A 16948-nucleotide genomic window follows, 5' to 3' on the forward strand; every position below is an offset into this window, starting at 1 on the left:
GCTACTACTATAACTACAACTACTACAACAACTAGTACTGCTATTACTACTACAACTACAAAAACGACAACTACTACAACTACTATAACAAGTACTACAACAGCAACTACAAATACTACAACTACAACCACAATAACAACTACTGCTACAACTACTATTGCAACTACAGTTACAACAACAACAACAACTACTACTATTACTGCTACTACTACTACTACTACTTAAGGATGATGATACTAATACTAGCTGACATTCCTATATCACTTAAAGGTTCACAAAGGACCTTAGATGCATCATTGAATTTGAGCTTCACAAAAAACCCTATGAATAATTGTATCTACCTTGTGAGGTAGGAGCAACTATTATTCCCATTTTATAGATGAAGAAACTGAAGTTGTTTTTTTTTTTTTTAGTGAGGCAATCGGGGTTAAGTGACTTGCCCAAGGTCACACAGCTAGTACGTGTCAAGTGCTTGGTCTGAGGCCGGATTTGAACTCAGGTCTTCCTGACTTCAGGGTCAGTGCTCTATCTACTGTGCCACCTAGTTGCCCGAAGAAACTGAAGTTGAGGGGTTAATTGAATTAAGCACTTTACTTTTTTTTTTTTTTTTTAGCATGACTTAAGCCCTTTAAATGACTCTGCCTCCAGAGCAAAGCAGCTAATAAGCTTCAGAGGTTGCTTTGCTTAGAAGGAAAAAAGGAAGTCTGTTTGGCTGCATGTCAGTCAGTCAATAAACATTTATGAAGTGCCTACTATGTACCAGGCACTGTTCTAAATGCTGAGGATACAAAAAGAGGCAAATAACAGTCCCTGCCCTCAAGGAGCTGACAGTCTAATGGAGAAGACAACAAGCGAACACATATTTACAAACAAGCTATATACAGGATAAATAGGAAACAATTAAGAAGGAAGCCACTAGAATTCAGGGGAGGTGAGAAAGGCTCCCTGTAGAAGGTGAGATTTTAGTTGCGACTAGAAGGAAGACAGGGAAGCCAGGAGGTGGAGATGAGAAGGGAGAGCATTCTATTCTAGACAAGAGGGACAGGCAGAGAACATGCCTGGAGTCCAGGGATGTCTTGTTCATGGAACAAGGAAACCAGTATCACTGGATCAAAGAGTTCCTACTGGGAGTAAGGAATGAGAAGACTGGAAAGGTAGGAGGGGTTAGGTTAGGAAGGGCTTTGAATGCCAAGCTGAGGATTTTGTATTTGATCTGGAGATCTGCTGCCAAGGAAACAAGGGGAAGGGGGCATATGACTTCTTTTTGTCCCTGTCAACACCTTCTCAAGGCCTCCAGTTGTCTAGGCAACCTGAGAAAAGAGTCAGGTGAAAACTGATTAGGGACCTGGCTTTGCTTCCACTCCTCACTTCCTGAGAGAGTCCCCAGGCCAACATGGTGCTACTGAGCCAGGCCCTTGGCAGTGGTGACTCAGGGGCCAGTTCTGGGCACTGGGAACATTGATCCAATCAGGTAGTGAATGGCTTATCAGTTCCTGTATCAATCAATTAGCATTTCTTGAGGGAAAGATTACTGTGTCCTCTGCAATGCCTTGAATGGCGTGGGGCGGGGTTGGGGGAGTCTGCCCTTGGGAGCTGGACCTGATCAAAGGGACAGAGTTGGAGGGGCCTCACAGGTCATCTGGTCCAACCCCCTCACTCTACAGATGAAGAGGCTGAAGCTCAGAGAATGAAGTCACTTGTCCAATAAGTATCAAGTGAGCGAGCTAGAATGCTTAATGGCCTTTGACTCCAGTCTACCACACCATGCTGATTCTGCCAATGAGGGTTCAGTAAAGGCATACATGGGCTCAGAGAGTGGAGGGGAATCTCAGGGAAAAGACAGAGCTAGGGTGGAGAACTTGCAGCCTCAAGGTCACATGTGGCCCTCTAGGTCCTCAAGTGCAATCGTTTGACTGAATCCAAACTTCAAAGAATAGACGTGAGATTTGTTCTGTGAAGTCCAATGGATTCAGTCAAAGGGCTGCATTTGAGGACCTAGAGGGCCACAAGTGCAGGCTCCCCACCCCTGAGATAGGGATTCAGGGAATGGGGCTCTGTGAGGGTGTAGGGAACTTGGTGGCAGGATGAAGGCTTAGTGAAGGGATGGGACTAAGTTATGAATGAGGTTCATGGGATCATAGATCATTGATCTAGAGTGTGAGGGGACCTTAGAGGTCATTGAATTCAATGCAGTGGATAGAATGCTAGACCTGGATTCAGAAAGACCCAATTTCAAATCCAGCCTTAGACACTTACTAGCTGTGAGAGTCTGGGCAAGTCACTTAACTTCTATCTGCCTCAGTTTCCTCATATGTAAAATGGGGATAATAATACCACCTACCTTAAATGAGATGATATTTGTAAAGTGCTTAACACAGTGCCTGGCACATGGTAGGAGTTTAGTAGATGTTTATTCCATTCCCTTTTTCCACTGGTAAGTATGGTGACCTATAGGAAAATACATCCCATGTGCACATAGGAAGATCTTTTCCCCTCACTCTATTTGCTAGTCTGCTTGATTAAATGTCTTTTATTTTGTAATAAATTCATGATTATTAATCATTACTAATAAATACCATTAAGTTGTAGGAATTAAAAATTATATTTTCACTGTGAGCTTCCTACCAAAGTTTTGTTTAACGTATTTGCTGTCTGGTAAAAGTAGATATATTGTGAACATGGTTTAAGTAGCTGCTGGCCCACTGAACCTGGAGAAGGCTTTCTAGTGTCTTCCTTATGAGGAAGCATCTCAGGTGTCATGAATCTCTATTCTGTACTGCATCCCTTAAAAAAAGAAAATATGTTACAAAATTCACTGGTAACTTTCAAGATGTCCCTGCTTGTTTTTGCTTTTCTTTGAATGCCCTTCTGCAGGTCTTTATATACTTTAAAAAACATTTTAATGTTCTTCCTCTGCTTCTCTTTCTTCCTTTTTCTTTCTTTCATTTTTCTTTCTTTGTTTCCTTCCTTCCTTCCTTCTTTTTCTCCCTCCCTTGTCCTCCTCCTCCTCCTTCTCCTTCCTTTTTTTCTTCTTTCCCCCCTTCTTTTTTGACATTACCATTGCTACCCCACAGAACAACTCCACATGGTGGCCATGTCTAAAAATGTAGTTCTTCTTCCTCATCTGGAGTGTATCACCTCTTTGCCAGCAGGTGAGTAACATGTGTGTATAAGAGGGGACTGGTACATACATCAGGGTGTCACTCCCATACTGGAAGCAGGCTCCCGAGCTTCCTTTACATGGAGAAGTTGCACCAGCACACTGTATCTGCACTTTGGACATGCTCCAGTCCTCATTATATAGGCCCCATCAAAGGCTCTCTTCCCCTTATTCCACCCTGCCTCTCTGCTGTATCCCCAGTTCTTGGTGGAGAAGGCCACTTCTAATCTATCATCTGCTCCCACCTTCCCCTCCCAAGTTCCTTTGGTGCATGGGTCAATGTAGTTGCAGCAGAAGACTAGGGCAGCCCATTCTCTTTCTCTTCTCTCCTTCTCCACCAGCTTTTACTGCTAGTGAACCTACTCCCTTCTCTTCCCTGTCCCATCTTTCCATTCCCCGCCCATCTCAGCTGTAGAGATGTCAGGGAGTGTGGCCTCTAGAACAAATTATCCAATAAAACATTATCCAATCAAATTTTGGCACCTGTGAGAAAGTCCTGGGTGCCCTATCTTAGTTGTGGCTCTGGCAGGCTGCATACAATATACAGTAGAGTCATGCTGGGGTGTGGGGGTGGGGATGGCCTGGCTTGAGCCCTCCATCCTCCAAGAAGCCTGCCCTGGCTACTGCAACCCAGAGGGATCTCTTCTTTCTTCAAACAATTATGGGAAAGGTTTTGTCTCTACCACTGAATCTTCTATAACACTGGTTTTAGTTGAAATAAACATGGCTGAAATAAATGATAATCTATCAATTACTTAAATTAAAATGATTAATAAAATAAGTTAAATCTCTTTTAAGTATAATAAAATCAATATTGCATTGTTAATTATTTTATTTATGTTTAGAGGCAGCAAAGAACACCGAACCTGGAGCCAGTTGATTGGTTCTGACACTTCCCAAGTGGGTAACCTTAAGCACCCAGAAACTGACCCTCAGTCTCTTCATCTATAAAATGGGGATGATAGCACTTATAATTCCTCCTCATGGGGTTCTAATGAGGAAAGTTATTTGTGTACCTTGAAGCTCAGAGAATTGGGGGTGATGCCTATTAGTGCTATTGACTTCCTATCAGCTAGGTGGTGCAGTGTATAGAGTACCAGGCCTGGCAGGAAGATTCATCTAGAATTCAAATCTGGCCTCAAACATTTAGTGGCTGTGTGACCCTGGGCAAGTCACTTCACCCTATTTGCCTCAGTTACTTCATCTGTAAAATGAGCTGGAGGAGGAAATGGTAAATCACACCAGTATCTTTGCCAAGAAAACCCCAAATGGAGTGAGGGAGAGTCGGACACAACTGAGATGACTAAACAATGATCAGGCCTGGGGGTGATGCAGTCATTCGGTACCTCTGTTTAAGCCTGGGGACAGCTTATCCTTGGTATATACCACCACCACCACCCCCTCTTCTTACCTGACTTTGCCCAGGGAACAGGTTCAGCCCCGTCTCCTGATCCTCCCAAATCCCTAGGCCTGCCTGGGCCACCCGGAGCCTAGCAGGGAGCTGACAGCGCAGTTTTTATAAAAAGAGCAAGTGATTTGGAGACAGAGGCCTGGGTGTGAATCTCAGTTCTGATGTTTGTGACTTTGAACAGTTTGTTAGTCAGTCAGTTAATAAATCCACAAACATTTATGCCAGGTGCTATCCTAAGTGCTGAGGATACAGAAAACAGGAAAAACCAATCCCTGCCCCTAGTGAACGCTTGTTCTAGTGTAGAAACAACATACAAGTAACTAGATCTATAAAAGAGAAAGAGTAATGTTACATTATATCAGCTGGGATGGAAGGTGGGATTTGAGCTGGGATTTAAGGATGATGAAGCAGAGGTGAGGAAGAAAAGCATATTACTGATGTGGGGGTTAGCTAGCTCAAAGACACAGAGGTGGGAGATGTTGGTTTGCAGCACTGCAAGAAGGCCAGCATCCCTGTAACATGGAGTGCCAAGAGGGGAGTAAAGTATTAGAAAGCTGAAAATTTAGGAAGGGGCCAAGTTATGAAGAGCAGCTTATATAGAATCCTACAGTAATCAGTCACTTTTCCTCTGTGGATCTCAGTTTCCTCATGTAGTCTGGGGTAGGTGAGGATGAAGGTCCCCTCCAGGCCCTAAATCCTATCAAGATTATTAATCTTCTGAACTGTTCTTGTAGGAAGGGGGCTGTATCCTAGGAGTGAGCAGGCCCTATCAGAAAGCCCTGGCCCTAGGGCCTGTCAGGGGAAACTGAGGGAAGGCGTCCAGACAAACAAGTAACCAAGTATACAGGCAGGAGAGGAGACTTTATTGAAAATCCAAGATGGCACTGATTGGGAGGGTTTATTGGGAAGCATCCAGGGGATTCCCAGTAGAGACACTGGTGATGATTCAGAGCAGCAGTTTCTGGAGGAACAGAGAATAATTTGAAGACTTTGACTGCCTTGGGGCGTCTTCATGGGGCCCAGAAGACTTCAGCCCAGGACTCAGAAGGCCTTCTCCTCATGGCTTCTCCTGCCCTATTCTGGGTCCTCTTATTGGCTGAATATCACTGGTCCTTTCCCTCAAGTCCCTGACTTCCCCATCCTCCTCACTGAACTTTCCAACTTTTCACTTAGATCTTATCTTTTCCTGAACCCTGAGCCCCTTTCCTGTGTCTCCACAAACCCCACATCCTTCTCCCTGAGCCTCCATTTTCTTGCTGAGCCCTCATTGGCTCACTGAGCTTTCATGTCCTCATTGAACCCAGATCCTTATAATGAGTCCCCAACTCTTTACTGAACCCCAGTCCCCTGAGCCCCTCATTTTACACTTAGGCCCTATCCCTTCCCTAAGCTCTAGTTCTAGGCATTGACAATGCCCCCTGCATTCATTGTGCCCTGGATTACTCCCTTGATACCCCCTCAGAGTCACTTCTTCCCCCTCACTGAGCCTCCATGCATTTTCTAAGGTCTCATCCTATTCCCTGAGCCCCTCACATTCTTTTTTGAGGCCACATTGCCTCACTGAGCCTTTATTCTTATCCCCAATCCCTTATGCCCTCACTGAGCCCCAAGACCCTCAATGAGTTTTCTATCCCTATAGTTAAGTTCCCATCCTCCTCACTGAGTTCCATACTCCTTCCCTGAATCTCAATCTGGCCCTCCCCCAACCCACTCCCATGCCCTAAGAGAGCCTCCACCCCCCTCACTCAGTTTGGCTTTTTATTGTTGCTGTTGTACGGATAAATGAATGGATAGATGTATGAATGAATGACTAAATGAATGAACGTACCTTATTAATCCAGTCAATGTAGGCAGAGACCCGGGTGAAGACCGTGGGCTTCTTTTCTACGTTGCAGCCCTCGTTAGAACCAAAACTCACAATACCTCTCACTTGCCAGGTTCCATCTTCAGCCTTACAGTTCAGGGGTCCACCTGAGTCTCCCTGTCTCCAAGAAATAGGAGCCTTGGTCACAAGTCAACTCAGAACCATGAAGAGAAAGTTTCTATTCCTTCCATCATGAGGCAACTGTGGCTATCTTGACATGGACTTGCTTTTTATGTGACCTTGGGCAATTAGTGCTTTTCTAAGTGCCTTGGTTTCTCCAACCACTCCATCTCAGCCAGCATCTCTGAAATGTAGAATACTACTCAGAGATAGGAGAAGATCAGGTATTGCCTCTGTCAGCAACTCAGTTTTCAGATATTGGTGTTGGTGGTGGGATTGATGATGAGGCTGGACACGGTAGTGGTGTTGGTAGTGATAAAGATGATGATGGTGGTGGACAAGGTGATGATGGAGATGGTGATGTTGGTGGTGATCAAATGAGATGATGTTTGTCAAGCACTTAGCCCAGTACCTGGCACATAGTGGGCACTATTTAAACAATTATCCTTTCTCTTCTTCCCTGGTCATGGAAATGTAGAGCTGGTGGTGGATATAGGGCTGATGGTAATGAAGCTAGTGATGTTGGTAGTGATGAGGATGGTGGTTGGTGCTGGTAATGAAGAGGGTAATGATGCTAAAAATGAGGGAGGTGTTACTGATTGGGTAATAAAAACAGTATCTTACATTGCCTTTGTGTTACATGGTTTACAAAATGCTTTTTCTACACTGCCATGATGATGGGGATAGTGTGTGTCTATTTGTGGTGGTAGTGAGGAGATGGGTGTGAATGATTAATTTTGCCAAAGGGACAGTCAGTGATAATGTTGGGAAGCAGAGAGGAGCATGATGGATTAGTGTTTATCAAGTTTGATTATGGCAGATGAAGCGGTATCTGTGGCCTCAGGCCATTCTGGTTGGTTTCCCTAATTCTGGGAAAGGGTTTCCTGAGTGTTCTCCCTATGAAGGTGTCAGAAAGTCAAAAGCTCTCTGAATCTGCACTAAGCTCTCCCAAAAGGCCCAGTTTCTTTCATCCCTGGCTTACTGTTCAGTAATAGAACTCACATTGCACGCTGAGATGACACCATCTCCTCCAGCACACACCATATTATTGGACACCAGGATGCCCCACCAGCTTGGCCGAATGCATGTTTTATGGTCCACTATGGGCAGTAGGCCTTGCTGGAGAATATCAGAAATGGGGCCATCGGCTAGGGAAAGAGAGAACAAGTCACAATTGGCTTATTTTCCCATGGCCCTCTAACTCATCTGCCCCAGCTTCTTATAGAGTTGTCAGAAAGATAACTAACGCTCAAACATAGTAGGCCCACCCAAATTCAAAGAAATTGTACATGGCATGAGGATGTGTATCACTTGTGAGGGGGATTTCAGGACGTCGGTTATCTTATTCTTTCTAGATTAACAGAAGCCCAATATCCATTGCACGAAATGATAGGGAAAATGTCAGAGTTGGGAGAGGCCTTAGAACACATAACATCAGAGCTGGGAAAGCCCTTAGGATGGGGAATGTCAGAGCTCTGAGGGCCCTTAGAACACAGTAAGTCAGAGACAGGAGGGCTATTAGAACACAGGATGTCAGAACTCAGAGGGAAGTTAGAACAGAGAACATCAGAGGTGGGAGAGCCCTTAGAACACAAAATGTCAGAGGTGGGAGGGATCTTAAAAAAAAGAATTCTGAAGCCAGAGAGACTATAAAACAGAGAAATCAGAGTGGAGAGGATCCTTAATTATCATTTTGACAAAGCCCTTCATTTTACAGATGAAGAATGTGAGACTGAAAAGGTTTCTCCTGGATCACACTGTTAAGAGTCCCACTGTTTTCTGATGTGGCTGGACTATGTCTGTAGTTTTTGTGTCCAATTCTTGGGGCTCTGTTTTAGAATGGACACAACCAAACTAAAGAGTGATCAGTGGTGAGAAGGGGGTCTGGAATCCTTGCCACCTGGCATAGTTCAGGTAGGATTAGCTGTGGAACAAGTCACTGTCCTGCTGTTCTTACATATTTGGCTTTCTATGAAGTCTTTTGCTTTGTTGGAAGCTGCTGCTGCTGCTGCTTCTGATCTCATTGAGCCCTTTCTCTGATTGATTTGTATGATATCCTGGGTACATTATTTAACTGCCCTGGGTCTCAGTTTCCTTACCCAGACAACTGCATCAGTAATACTTGTATTCTGCAGGGATGCTAGGCAAATAAATCAAGATGATAGAGGCAAAGGAGCGTTGAAGCTAGCACAATTACTATGCACAAACAGGGCCTCTTCCTCCAGGAAGCCTGCCCTGATTAGCTAGGCCTGATGACTTTTTTGGGTTCCAGCAGTTTGGCATTAGAGCTTGACTATCCAGTGGTGCAGTTTGAGGATAGGTGCCCCTTCCCTTCCCCAAAAGACGGCTAAAAGGAACCTTGAAGGTCATGCACTTACTCCGGAGGAGGCCCCAGCCAGTCACATAGCAAGGATAACCTTGGGGCAGCAGGGATCCCTTTGGGGGCAGGCAGGCCACCTTGATGGTATCACTCAGCTCCACAGGCTCAGCCAGCTTGATGAGGGCAATGTCATTGCTAGGAGCAGAATTCAAGAATCCAATTCTAGACATATGGATTAAGCAGCTACTACTGTGTGCAGGGGCCCTGGGCTTAATATAGGGGATTTGTTGTTGTTTAATCATTCTGTTGTGTGACTCTTGGTGATCTGACAGACTTTTCCCATGGGGTTTTCTTGGCAAGAATGCTGGAGTTGTTTGTCATTTCCTTCTCCAGCTCTTTTTACAGATGAGGAAATTGAGTCAAACAGGGTTAAATGACTTGCCCAGGGTCATACTACTAGTAAGGGTTTGAGGCCACATTTGAACTCAGATCTTCCTAACTCCAGGCCTGATGTCTATCTACTGTACCACCTAGCTATCTCTAGCATAGTGGTGTGGAGAGGTGAAAAATGTTGTAGTCCCAGGAGCAGCTAGGTGGTGCAGTGGATAGACCACCGGCATAACACTCACTAGCTGTGTGACCCTGGGCAAGTCACTTAACCCTGATTGCCTCACCAGAAAATAAAATAAAATAAAATAAAATAAAATAAAATAAAATAAAATAAAATAAAATAAAATAAAATAAAATAAAATAAAATAAAATAAATGTCCTAGTTCCTTCCCTCAAGCAGCTTACCTCCTACTGGGATAGTAAGGACATCATGAAACCTTCTTCTGTTGGATGAGAGAGAGTGGAGGGGGAAAGATGGTGATAATCTCTCCTGCTTGTCTCCCTCTCCAGGATGAAAGAGCCCTGGGTTAGGACTCACAAGGCTTCTCTAACATGGTCATTGACTTGCTATTTGACCACAGATCTTTGTGCCTCACTTCCTCATCTATAAAAGGAGCCAAGAATCTCTGCTTGACTTATCTTTGAAGGGTCCTGAAGGGAAAGCTCTGTATAAATCTTAGTCTCTCATATAAAAATGTGCTATTACTATTATAGGAGAGAGCTGTAGCAGTGGGGAGGATATTTCAGTAGGTGCGAGAGGATTGGAGTTGTTGCAATCTCCAGCACCTGGTCAGAGTTGGTATTATTGGGGATGGATGATATAATGGAGGCCAGTTTTCTGGCCTTAGCCCTGAGGGCTGGCTCCATGTCCAAGAGGACAAAGGCGCCAGCATGGAGACCACTCACCGCACCAGCAAGGAGAACCATCTCTCATGGACAAAAATGGTATCCACAGCCACTGCCACAGAGCCATCCTCTCCCTCCACCAGGTTATGCTTGCCCAGCAACACTCGGTAGGTTCTGTTTTTGCTGGATAAAGGGAATGGGGAGGGAATCTGGTTACATTTGGGTCTTGGCTCATTCATGGACCATAAGTCTTTAGTTCAGTTCAACAAATGTTTATTCCACAAACCTCTCCCTATCACCCTCACTGAACTGTGAGAGAAGAAAAGGCATGATCATTGTCTTCCAATGTGTCAAATGCTGTAAGGAAAGAAGTAGTCGATTTAGATCCTAACTGAGAAAACTAAGAACAATATATGGAGTCTACGGAAGGTAGATTTTGGCTCAATAGCACCATGATCTCCTGAGAAGCATGCAATACTTGAAGTGAGGTTTAAATCCTGATTACAACACATTATTAGCTGTGAGAGTATGGGGTGAGTCTTTGGACTATGCTACAGACCACCTAGGCAGAAAGCAGAACTGGATGAGGAGTCTGGGAAGCATTATCTCCACCCACCCTGGCACAGAGTTGGGAGATTGTGAGTCCTCCTGGGGCACTTCCATTACCCAGACATTTGCTGCAGCTCTGATTTTTCCAAAATTATAATAGCTGGTACATTTTTTACTTGACTTAATGATAATTGCATCCTTCAAACTAATTTGTTTCCAAAGGGGAAATTCCATTTTTGCTTGCTTATATTTGTTCCTTGCTGCTTAGCAGTTTCTCGCCTTGAATTCTGTCAACTCTTAATCAACATTTTATCTCTCTCTGTCTGTCTCTTTCTCTCTCTCTCTCATCTATATCTATCCACCTTCCTATCTCTATTATGTATACCTTCCTATGTCCATCTATCCGTCTATTATTCCTTTTACATGCATCCATTCCCCATCCAGCTATTCAGAATCTGATTCTCACCAACAGATGGTAGATAGACAGATGGATGGATAGATGTTGATAAGTAGATAGGTACATAAATACAAGGCAGATAGATACTATTAATAGATAGATAAATGAATCTAAATAGGTAGATAAAGCAATGATTAAGAATTGAAAAAATTCTAGGCACTGAACTAAATGCCAGGGATACAAGTCCAGCAAGCGTGTCTACATTCTAATGGAAGAATGTTATTTTGTAACAGCAAGAATTTGTTGCTGTGGGTAGAAATGCTGGGAACCTTTGGAGAAGTCACTATCCCATCTTAGGACTTGTGATAAACCTAGACTGAGCATCTACTGAGGATGTTGCAAAGGAGATCTTTGTATCTGGAAGCAGGTTGGACCAGGAGGACTTGAAATTTTTGTCCAGCTCTGGGGGTCTGTGTTGTTGTTTCTTCTGTAAATGATGTCCAGGCAGCTTTCAGATCCCATTGTGGATGGAGGGAAGGGAGATAGACCCCCAGTATCCTTCCTCTGTGCAGTAGGATCCATGGCTCAGGGGTGGGGGGGACTCACCTGATGCAGTGCGCAGCAGTCAGGACATGCTGCCTGGAGATCAGGGTCCCTCCACAGGTATGTCTATAGGTGCCATCATAAAGGTACTGGAGGGAGATCTGCCAGCAAGGAGGGGTGGTGAGAGAGGGGCAAAACTCAGGCAGAGCATTTGGCCCATGATTCCCAGCTGCTATTCTAACTTAAAAAGCTTCAACAATTCTAGATCATAGATTTGGAGGAAGGGACCCCAAAGGGTATCTGGTCTAACTTTCTTATTTTACAGATAAGAACACTTGATGACCAGAGGAGTAAAACAACTTGAAAAAAATTAGCTACTGCTGATGTATTGGCAGGTCCAGGATTTATCTCAACACTATTTTTCTCTGATCCTAGCACTCTTGGATTACACCCCACTCTTTCTACTGAACCACATTGCCAGTCTCCCTCTGTTGGGATAGGCCTAGAGACAATCTTAATAACTCACACTTACATAATGCCTCACCATGAGAGAACAAGAATGCCATTCTGTCTACCATACCACACATGTCTTCCTTACCTGCCAGGGCCAGCTGTGGGGCGTGGCGTCCTCTCCTCCCACCACCCGGGTGGACAGGCTGGGCGGGTAGGTGGGGACACCGCAGCTGGAGGCTGGAAGCAAGACCAGAAAAGCCTATATGAACCATATCAGCAATGGGGGCCCAGGATAGCTGGTGTGGATGTGGCCTGACTCTACCCCACTGGACCTTTCTAAGCAGAAAGTACTAGACTGAAAAATAGTCAGAGATTAACTGTCTGGGAGGGATCTGTGGAGCTCTCTGGCTCTCAGTTTACCATAGCTCAGGAACGCAACGAGGAGTACAGAGCCTAACATGGCACCGGTGTAGGCAGTCGGTGACCAATCTGACCATTTGGGAGGGTTCTTATAGATGGTGTCTCAGACTGGGGTCTGAGCCAAAGCTGATATCACACTTGGGGAGGGTCATAATTCCTGATAAGGGTCTTGCCGTGACCTTCAGTTGGTTACTGTTTAATGGACTGAGAACTTTCTGAGAACAAGGAAATATTTTTAGGAACCCCTAAGAGGGACTGGGAGCCCCAAACTAAGAAATATCCTTGAATTCAATTAACCAAATATATTTAGCACCTACTTTGTACAGAGTGTTGAGCTCTGAAGTCTAGATAAGATCCCTGCCTGGGAATTACCTGCCTGGCACTATTGCAATGTCCTTCTAATTGGCCTCTCTACTTTAAGCCTCCCCACCCCAATCTATCCTCCATGAGGCCCACAAAGGGATTTTCCTTAAGTCTAGGTCTTACCTACTCAATCAACTTTAGGGATTATCAATTGCCATTATGATATAATAGAAATGTGTCTGTCTTGTGAAGTGCTTCGTAACTTGCCTCTAGCTTTTATTTTCAACCTCATTTCTATGTTATGCCCCCTTCCCAGATGTTTCAGTCCAGCCACAATGTCTGTCTGGCCTCTGTCCACAGTCCAGGCTCTGTTCCTCACACGTGGCACTCCATCGCCCATGACCTTTGCACTGGCCATCCCCCATGCCTAAAGGGCAATTCTCACCTCTCTCTTCTAGAATTCCTCACTTCCTTCAAGACTGAACCACCATCTTCTACATGAAGCCTTTTCTGATCCTCACGACTGTTGGTATCCTCCCTCCCTAATAACTACCTGGTATTTATTTTCTATTTAATTTATATGAATGCCAGTATTCTATAGCAGTTATAGGACTGGCCTCAAGATCAGGGAGAACTGGGTTCAAGTCCTATTTCTTATACATGTTGAATGTGTGACCGTGGCCAAATCACCCAATTTCTCAGTGATCTAGGTAACTCTCTAAGACTATATAAATTGTAGAGAAGGTGTTGATTTGCACAGTAAAGGGAATTTCCTCCTTTGGGATCCCTCTGTATAGTAATAAAATCACAGGCCCAGTGCTGGTCCCCTAGATTTAATTGGTGGATGCTCAGAGATGCACACATCATCTCTCCTAATAGAATGTAAACTCCTTGAGAACAGGGATTGCTTCATCATGGGTCTTTGTATCCCCCAGGACCTAGCAGGGTACTGGACACAGAGCAGGTGTTTCTTATTTCTTTGCTGATTGGTTGATTGTTTCCTACCTTCATGGAAGTTATCTTCCAGGAGGGAGATAAGACACCTATAGATATATTGCTCTGACATCTGATCACAGCATCAGAGAGGCACAGATAACAATGTTATGTGAGGGCAGCAGGTAAAGTTCGTTTCTGAGAGAGGGAATCAAGGAAGGCTTTCCAGAGCAAGTGACATTTGGGTTGGTCTTGAAAGGATGGGTAAATATTTAATAGGAGGAAAGAGAACATTCCAGGCACAGGGAAACAATATGAACAAGGTCGCAGAGCCAAGAGAATGCAAGGCTTGTTTTGAGGGTCTGGTTTGGCTAGATTGTACAGTATGAGGAAAGGAGTCATATGAGATATGACTGAAAAGTTAGGGTTGTGGTAGATCCTTCAATCGGAGGCCTTGAATGTCAGACAGAAGAGTCTAAACTTTACTTTGGAGAATAGAGAGACATTGATGATTTTGAAGAGATAAGAAACATGATCTGATCTAATGTAGTACAGTAGAAAGAGTGCTGACTCTGGAGGTAGAGATCCTGGGTTCAAATTCTACCTCTACTGATTAATATTAGTGTGACCTTGGTCAAGCCATATCCTTAGCCCTTAACTTCCTTCTTGGTAAAATAAGAGGTTGGACTAGATGCCCTGAACTCCTTTTTTTAGTACTATAGCTATGATCATCTCATCAATCAAAGAACATTTATTAACTATGTCCTGGGGTAGCTAGGTGATGCAGCGGATGGACTGTCAGGCCTGGAGTCTGGACGACTCCTCTTTCTGAGTTCAAATCCTGCCTCAGACACCTAGTAGCTATGCGATCCTGGGCAAGTCACTTAACCCTGTTTGCCTCAGTTTCCTCCTCTTCAAAATGAGCTGGAGAAGGAAATGGCAAACCATTCTTGTATCTCTGCCAAGAAAACTCCAAGTGGGGTCATGAAGAGTCAGACACAACTGAAAAATGACTAAACTAAATGTGTCAGGCACTTGGACAAATAAAAACAAAAACAAACTACTGGAAAGATCAGGTTTAGAAATACCTCCTACTCTAGCTCATACAAGACCAAGAATCTCTTTTACGTCATGTCTAATAAGTATTCATCCAGCCTTTGCTTGAAGACCCTCATTGACGGGGAACTCATTACCTTCTCAGGCAGCCCTTTCCGTTTGGGGAAAGTTATAATTTTTAGTAAGTGTTTCTTTACACCAAGTCTAAATTTTCCTCTGCAAGTTCCCTGACCATTCCACTCCTCATTGCTGCTCTTAGTTCTGCTATCTGGGACTAATCTCTGTTCCATTTGATAACTCTTCAAATACTTTATGGCAGCTGTGATGTCTTCCATAAATCTTTCTTTCTCCAGGCTAACCACACTTAGTTTCTTCAAATACTTCTCATTTGGTATAATCTTGAGTCCTTTCATCATCCTGGCTGTTGTCTCTGGATTCTCCTCAGCTTAATACCCTTTTCTGAGCTCAGTAGCTTTCCCATCAGCTTATTGATGATGTCTTTCCTAAGATGTGGCCGCTAGAACAGAACACAATATTCTTGATGTGACCTGACCAAGACCAAATCCAACATGACCATTATAGAATCACAGAATTTCAGAGCTGGAAGGACCTCAGTGACCCTTCAGTCCAACTCTCTTCCGCCCCCCCCCCCAAAGAATTCCTACTAAAACAAACCTGACAAGTGGTCATTCTTTTTGAAGACCTTCAATAAAGAAGAAGCCACCCCTTCCTGATGTAGCCCATGTCACTTTTGGATAGCTCAAAATATCAGGAAGTTTTCCCTTACATCAAGGAATTTGCTTGCTTCCCTTGTAAAGAATATTATATCTCTCTCAAGTTCTTATTACCATTTTTGCTATGATATCATAGTGTTGCCTCCTGTTGAGCTTCCAGTCCACTAAAATCCCCCAAATCATTTCCAGATTACTACCTAGCTAACTTCATCCTCAACATACACAGACTTTGCACTTGGGAAGCTGATTTTTTGAATCCAAGTATAAGACTCCACATTTATCCCTATTAATTACCTTCTTATTAGATTCAACCCAATGCTTTCACTTGTCAAGATTTTTTAAATTCTGTCCGTCATTCAAGGATTATATTTGAGCTATGGCTTTTTGCCAATCTGAAAATCCAATAAAACATCACACCTTTATCTCTACCTACATCATTGATAAAATTGTTAAATACTGCTGGACCAAGCATAGATCTCTAGGGGAATTCTATGAGATAACTCCTTCCAAGCTGACATCGAACCATTGATGACTACTCTTTGAGTCTGGCCATTCAACTGTTCTGTATCATCCAGCCCATCTCTCTCCATATTTTCCACAGATATACCATGAAAGATTTTATCAACTGCTTTGCTAAAATCTAGGTAAACTATATCTACTGCTCCCCTTATCTACCAGTAGAGTATTCCAATCCAAAGAGGAAATGAGGTTCATCTGGAGTGATCTGTTTTTGACAATGTCTCTGTGATTGCTGCTTCCTTTTCTAGATGCTCACTAACCATCCTTTTATAACACATGCTAGAATTTTTGCTAGGAATAAAAGTCATGCTCACTGGCCTGTAGTTGGAAGACTATTTTCTTCTCCTTTTTGAAAATGGGGGCATTTGGCCTCCTTTAGTTCTGCATACTGATGTACTGTTCTTGTTCTCTATGGTCTTTTAAAGAACTCTGACAGATCAGCAATCATATCTTTCAGGATTCTAGAATGTAGTTTACTTGGGCCTGACCTGGTGACTTGAACTCATCATGAGCAGGTAGTTGCCACTTTTACTCTCTCCCTATTTGTCTACTTGTCAATTGTCTTATAGCTATTTTTGTTTTGTCCTTTTTAGTGTGAATATCACTCCTTTTGGCAGAGAAAATAGAAACAAAATAAAGTTTAAATGGTCTTCCTTCTCTCCATAGTCCAATCTTGCCCAAGCAGTGGCCTTATTCTTTCATAGAGACCCCCCTTTTTTCCTCAATATAGATAAAAAAAACAGTCAAAAATTTTTTTAAAAAGCAAACAAATAAATTCATTTGTGTCTTTAGTGTCCTCAGCTAGAGCTCGTTCTGAGCTTTAACATGTCCTATCTATGTGGAAGAAAGATTACTCTGAAAGCAGAATGAAGGATGACTAGAGAGGAGAAGGGAGAAGAAAAAGGGGAAATGGAAAGGGAAGAGAGGAGA

General features: G+C 43.6%; 1 protein-coding gene across 1 annotated transcript; it reads right to left on the minus strand.

Moving 5' to 3' along the window:
• Nucleotides 1-5485: 5485 nt before the first annotated feature.
• Nucleotides 5486-12513, minus strand: CTRC (chymotrypsin C). The gene is made up of 8 exons (XM_027859814.1): nucleotides 12474-12513; nucleotides 12199-12290; nucleotides 11664-11761; nucleotides 10172-10294; nucleotides 8934-9070; nucleotides 7558-7703; nucleotides 6400-6552; nucleotides 5486-5532 (listed from the first exon to the last, which is right to left on the minus strand). The coding sequence occupies exons 1-8, from the start codon at nucleotides 12511-12513 to the stop codon at nucleotides 5518-5520; spliced, it is 804 nt and encodes a 267-aa protein (XP_027715615.1). The 3' UTR covers nucleotides 5486-5517.
• Between the last annotated feature and the right edge of the window lie 4435 nt (nucleotides 12514-16948).

The sequence above is a fragment of the Vombatus ursinus genome, unplaced genomic scaffold (assembly GCF_900497805.2).
Source record: "Vombatus ursinus unplaced genomic scaffold, bare-nosed wombat genome assembly UNPS02014172.1, whole genome shotgun sequence".
Lineage (NCBI taxonomy): Eukaryota > Metazoa > Chordata > Mammalia > Diprotodontia > Vombatidae > Vombatus > Vombatus ursinus.

Excerpts from the sequence above, each read along its gene's own strand:
- CTRC (XM_027859814.1), bottom strand. The coding sequence starts at position 12,513 with ATGTTAGGCTCTGTACTCCTCGTTGCGTTCCTGAGCTATG. Across the intron at positions 9,071-10,171 it reads TGGTTCTCCTTGCTGGTGCG|CAATGACATTGCCCTCATCA; the intron begins GTGAGTGGTCTC and ends TTCTGCTCCTAG. Across the intron at positions 6,553-7,557 it reads GTGTCATCTCAGCGTGCAAT|GGAGACTCAGGTGGACCCCT; the intron begins GTGAGTTCTATT and ends TCTTGGAGACAG.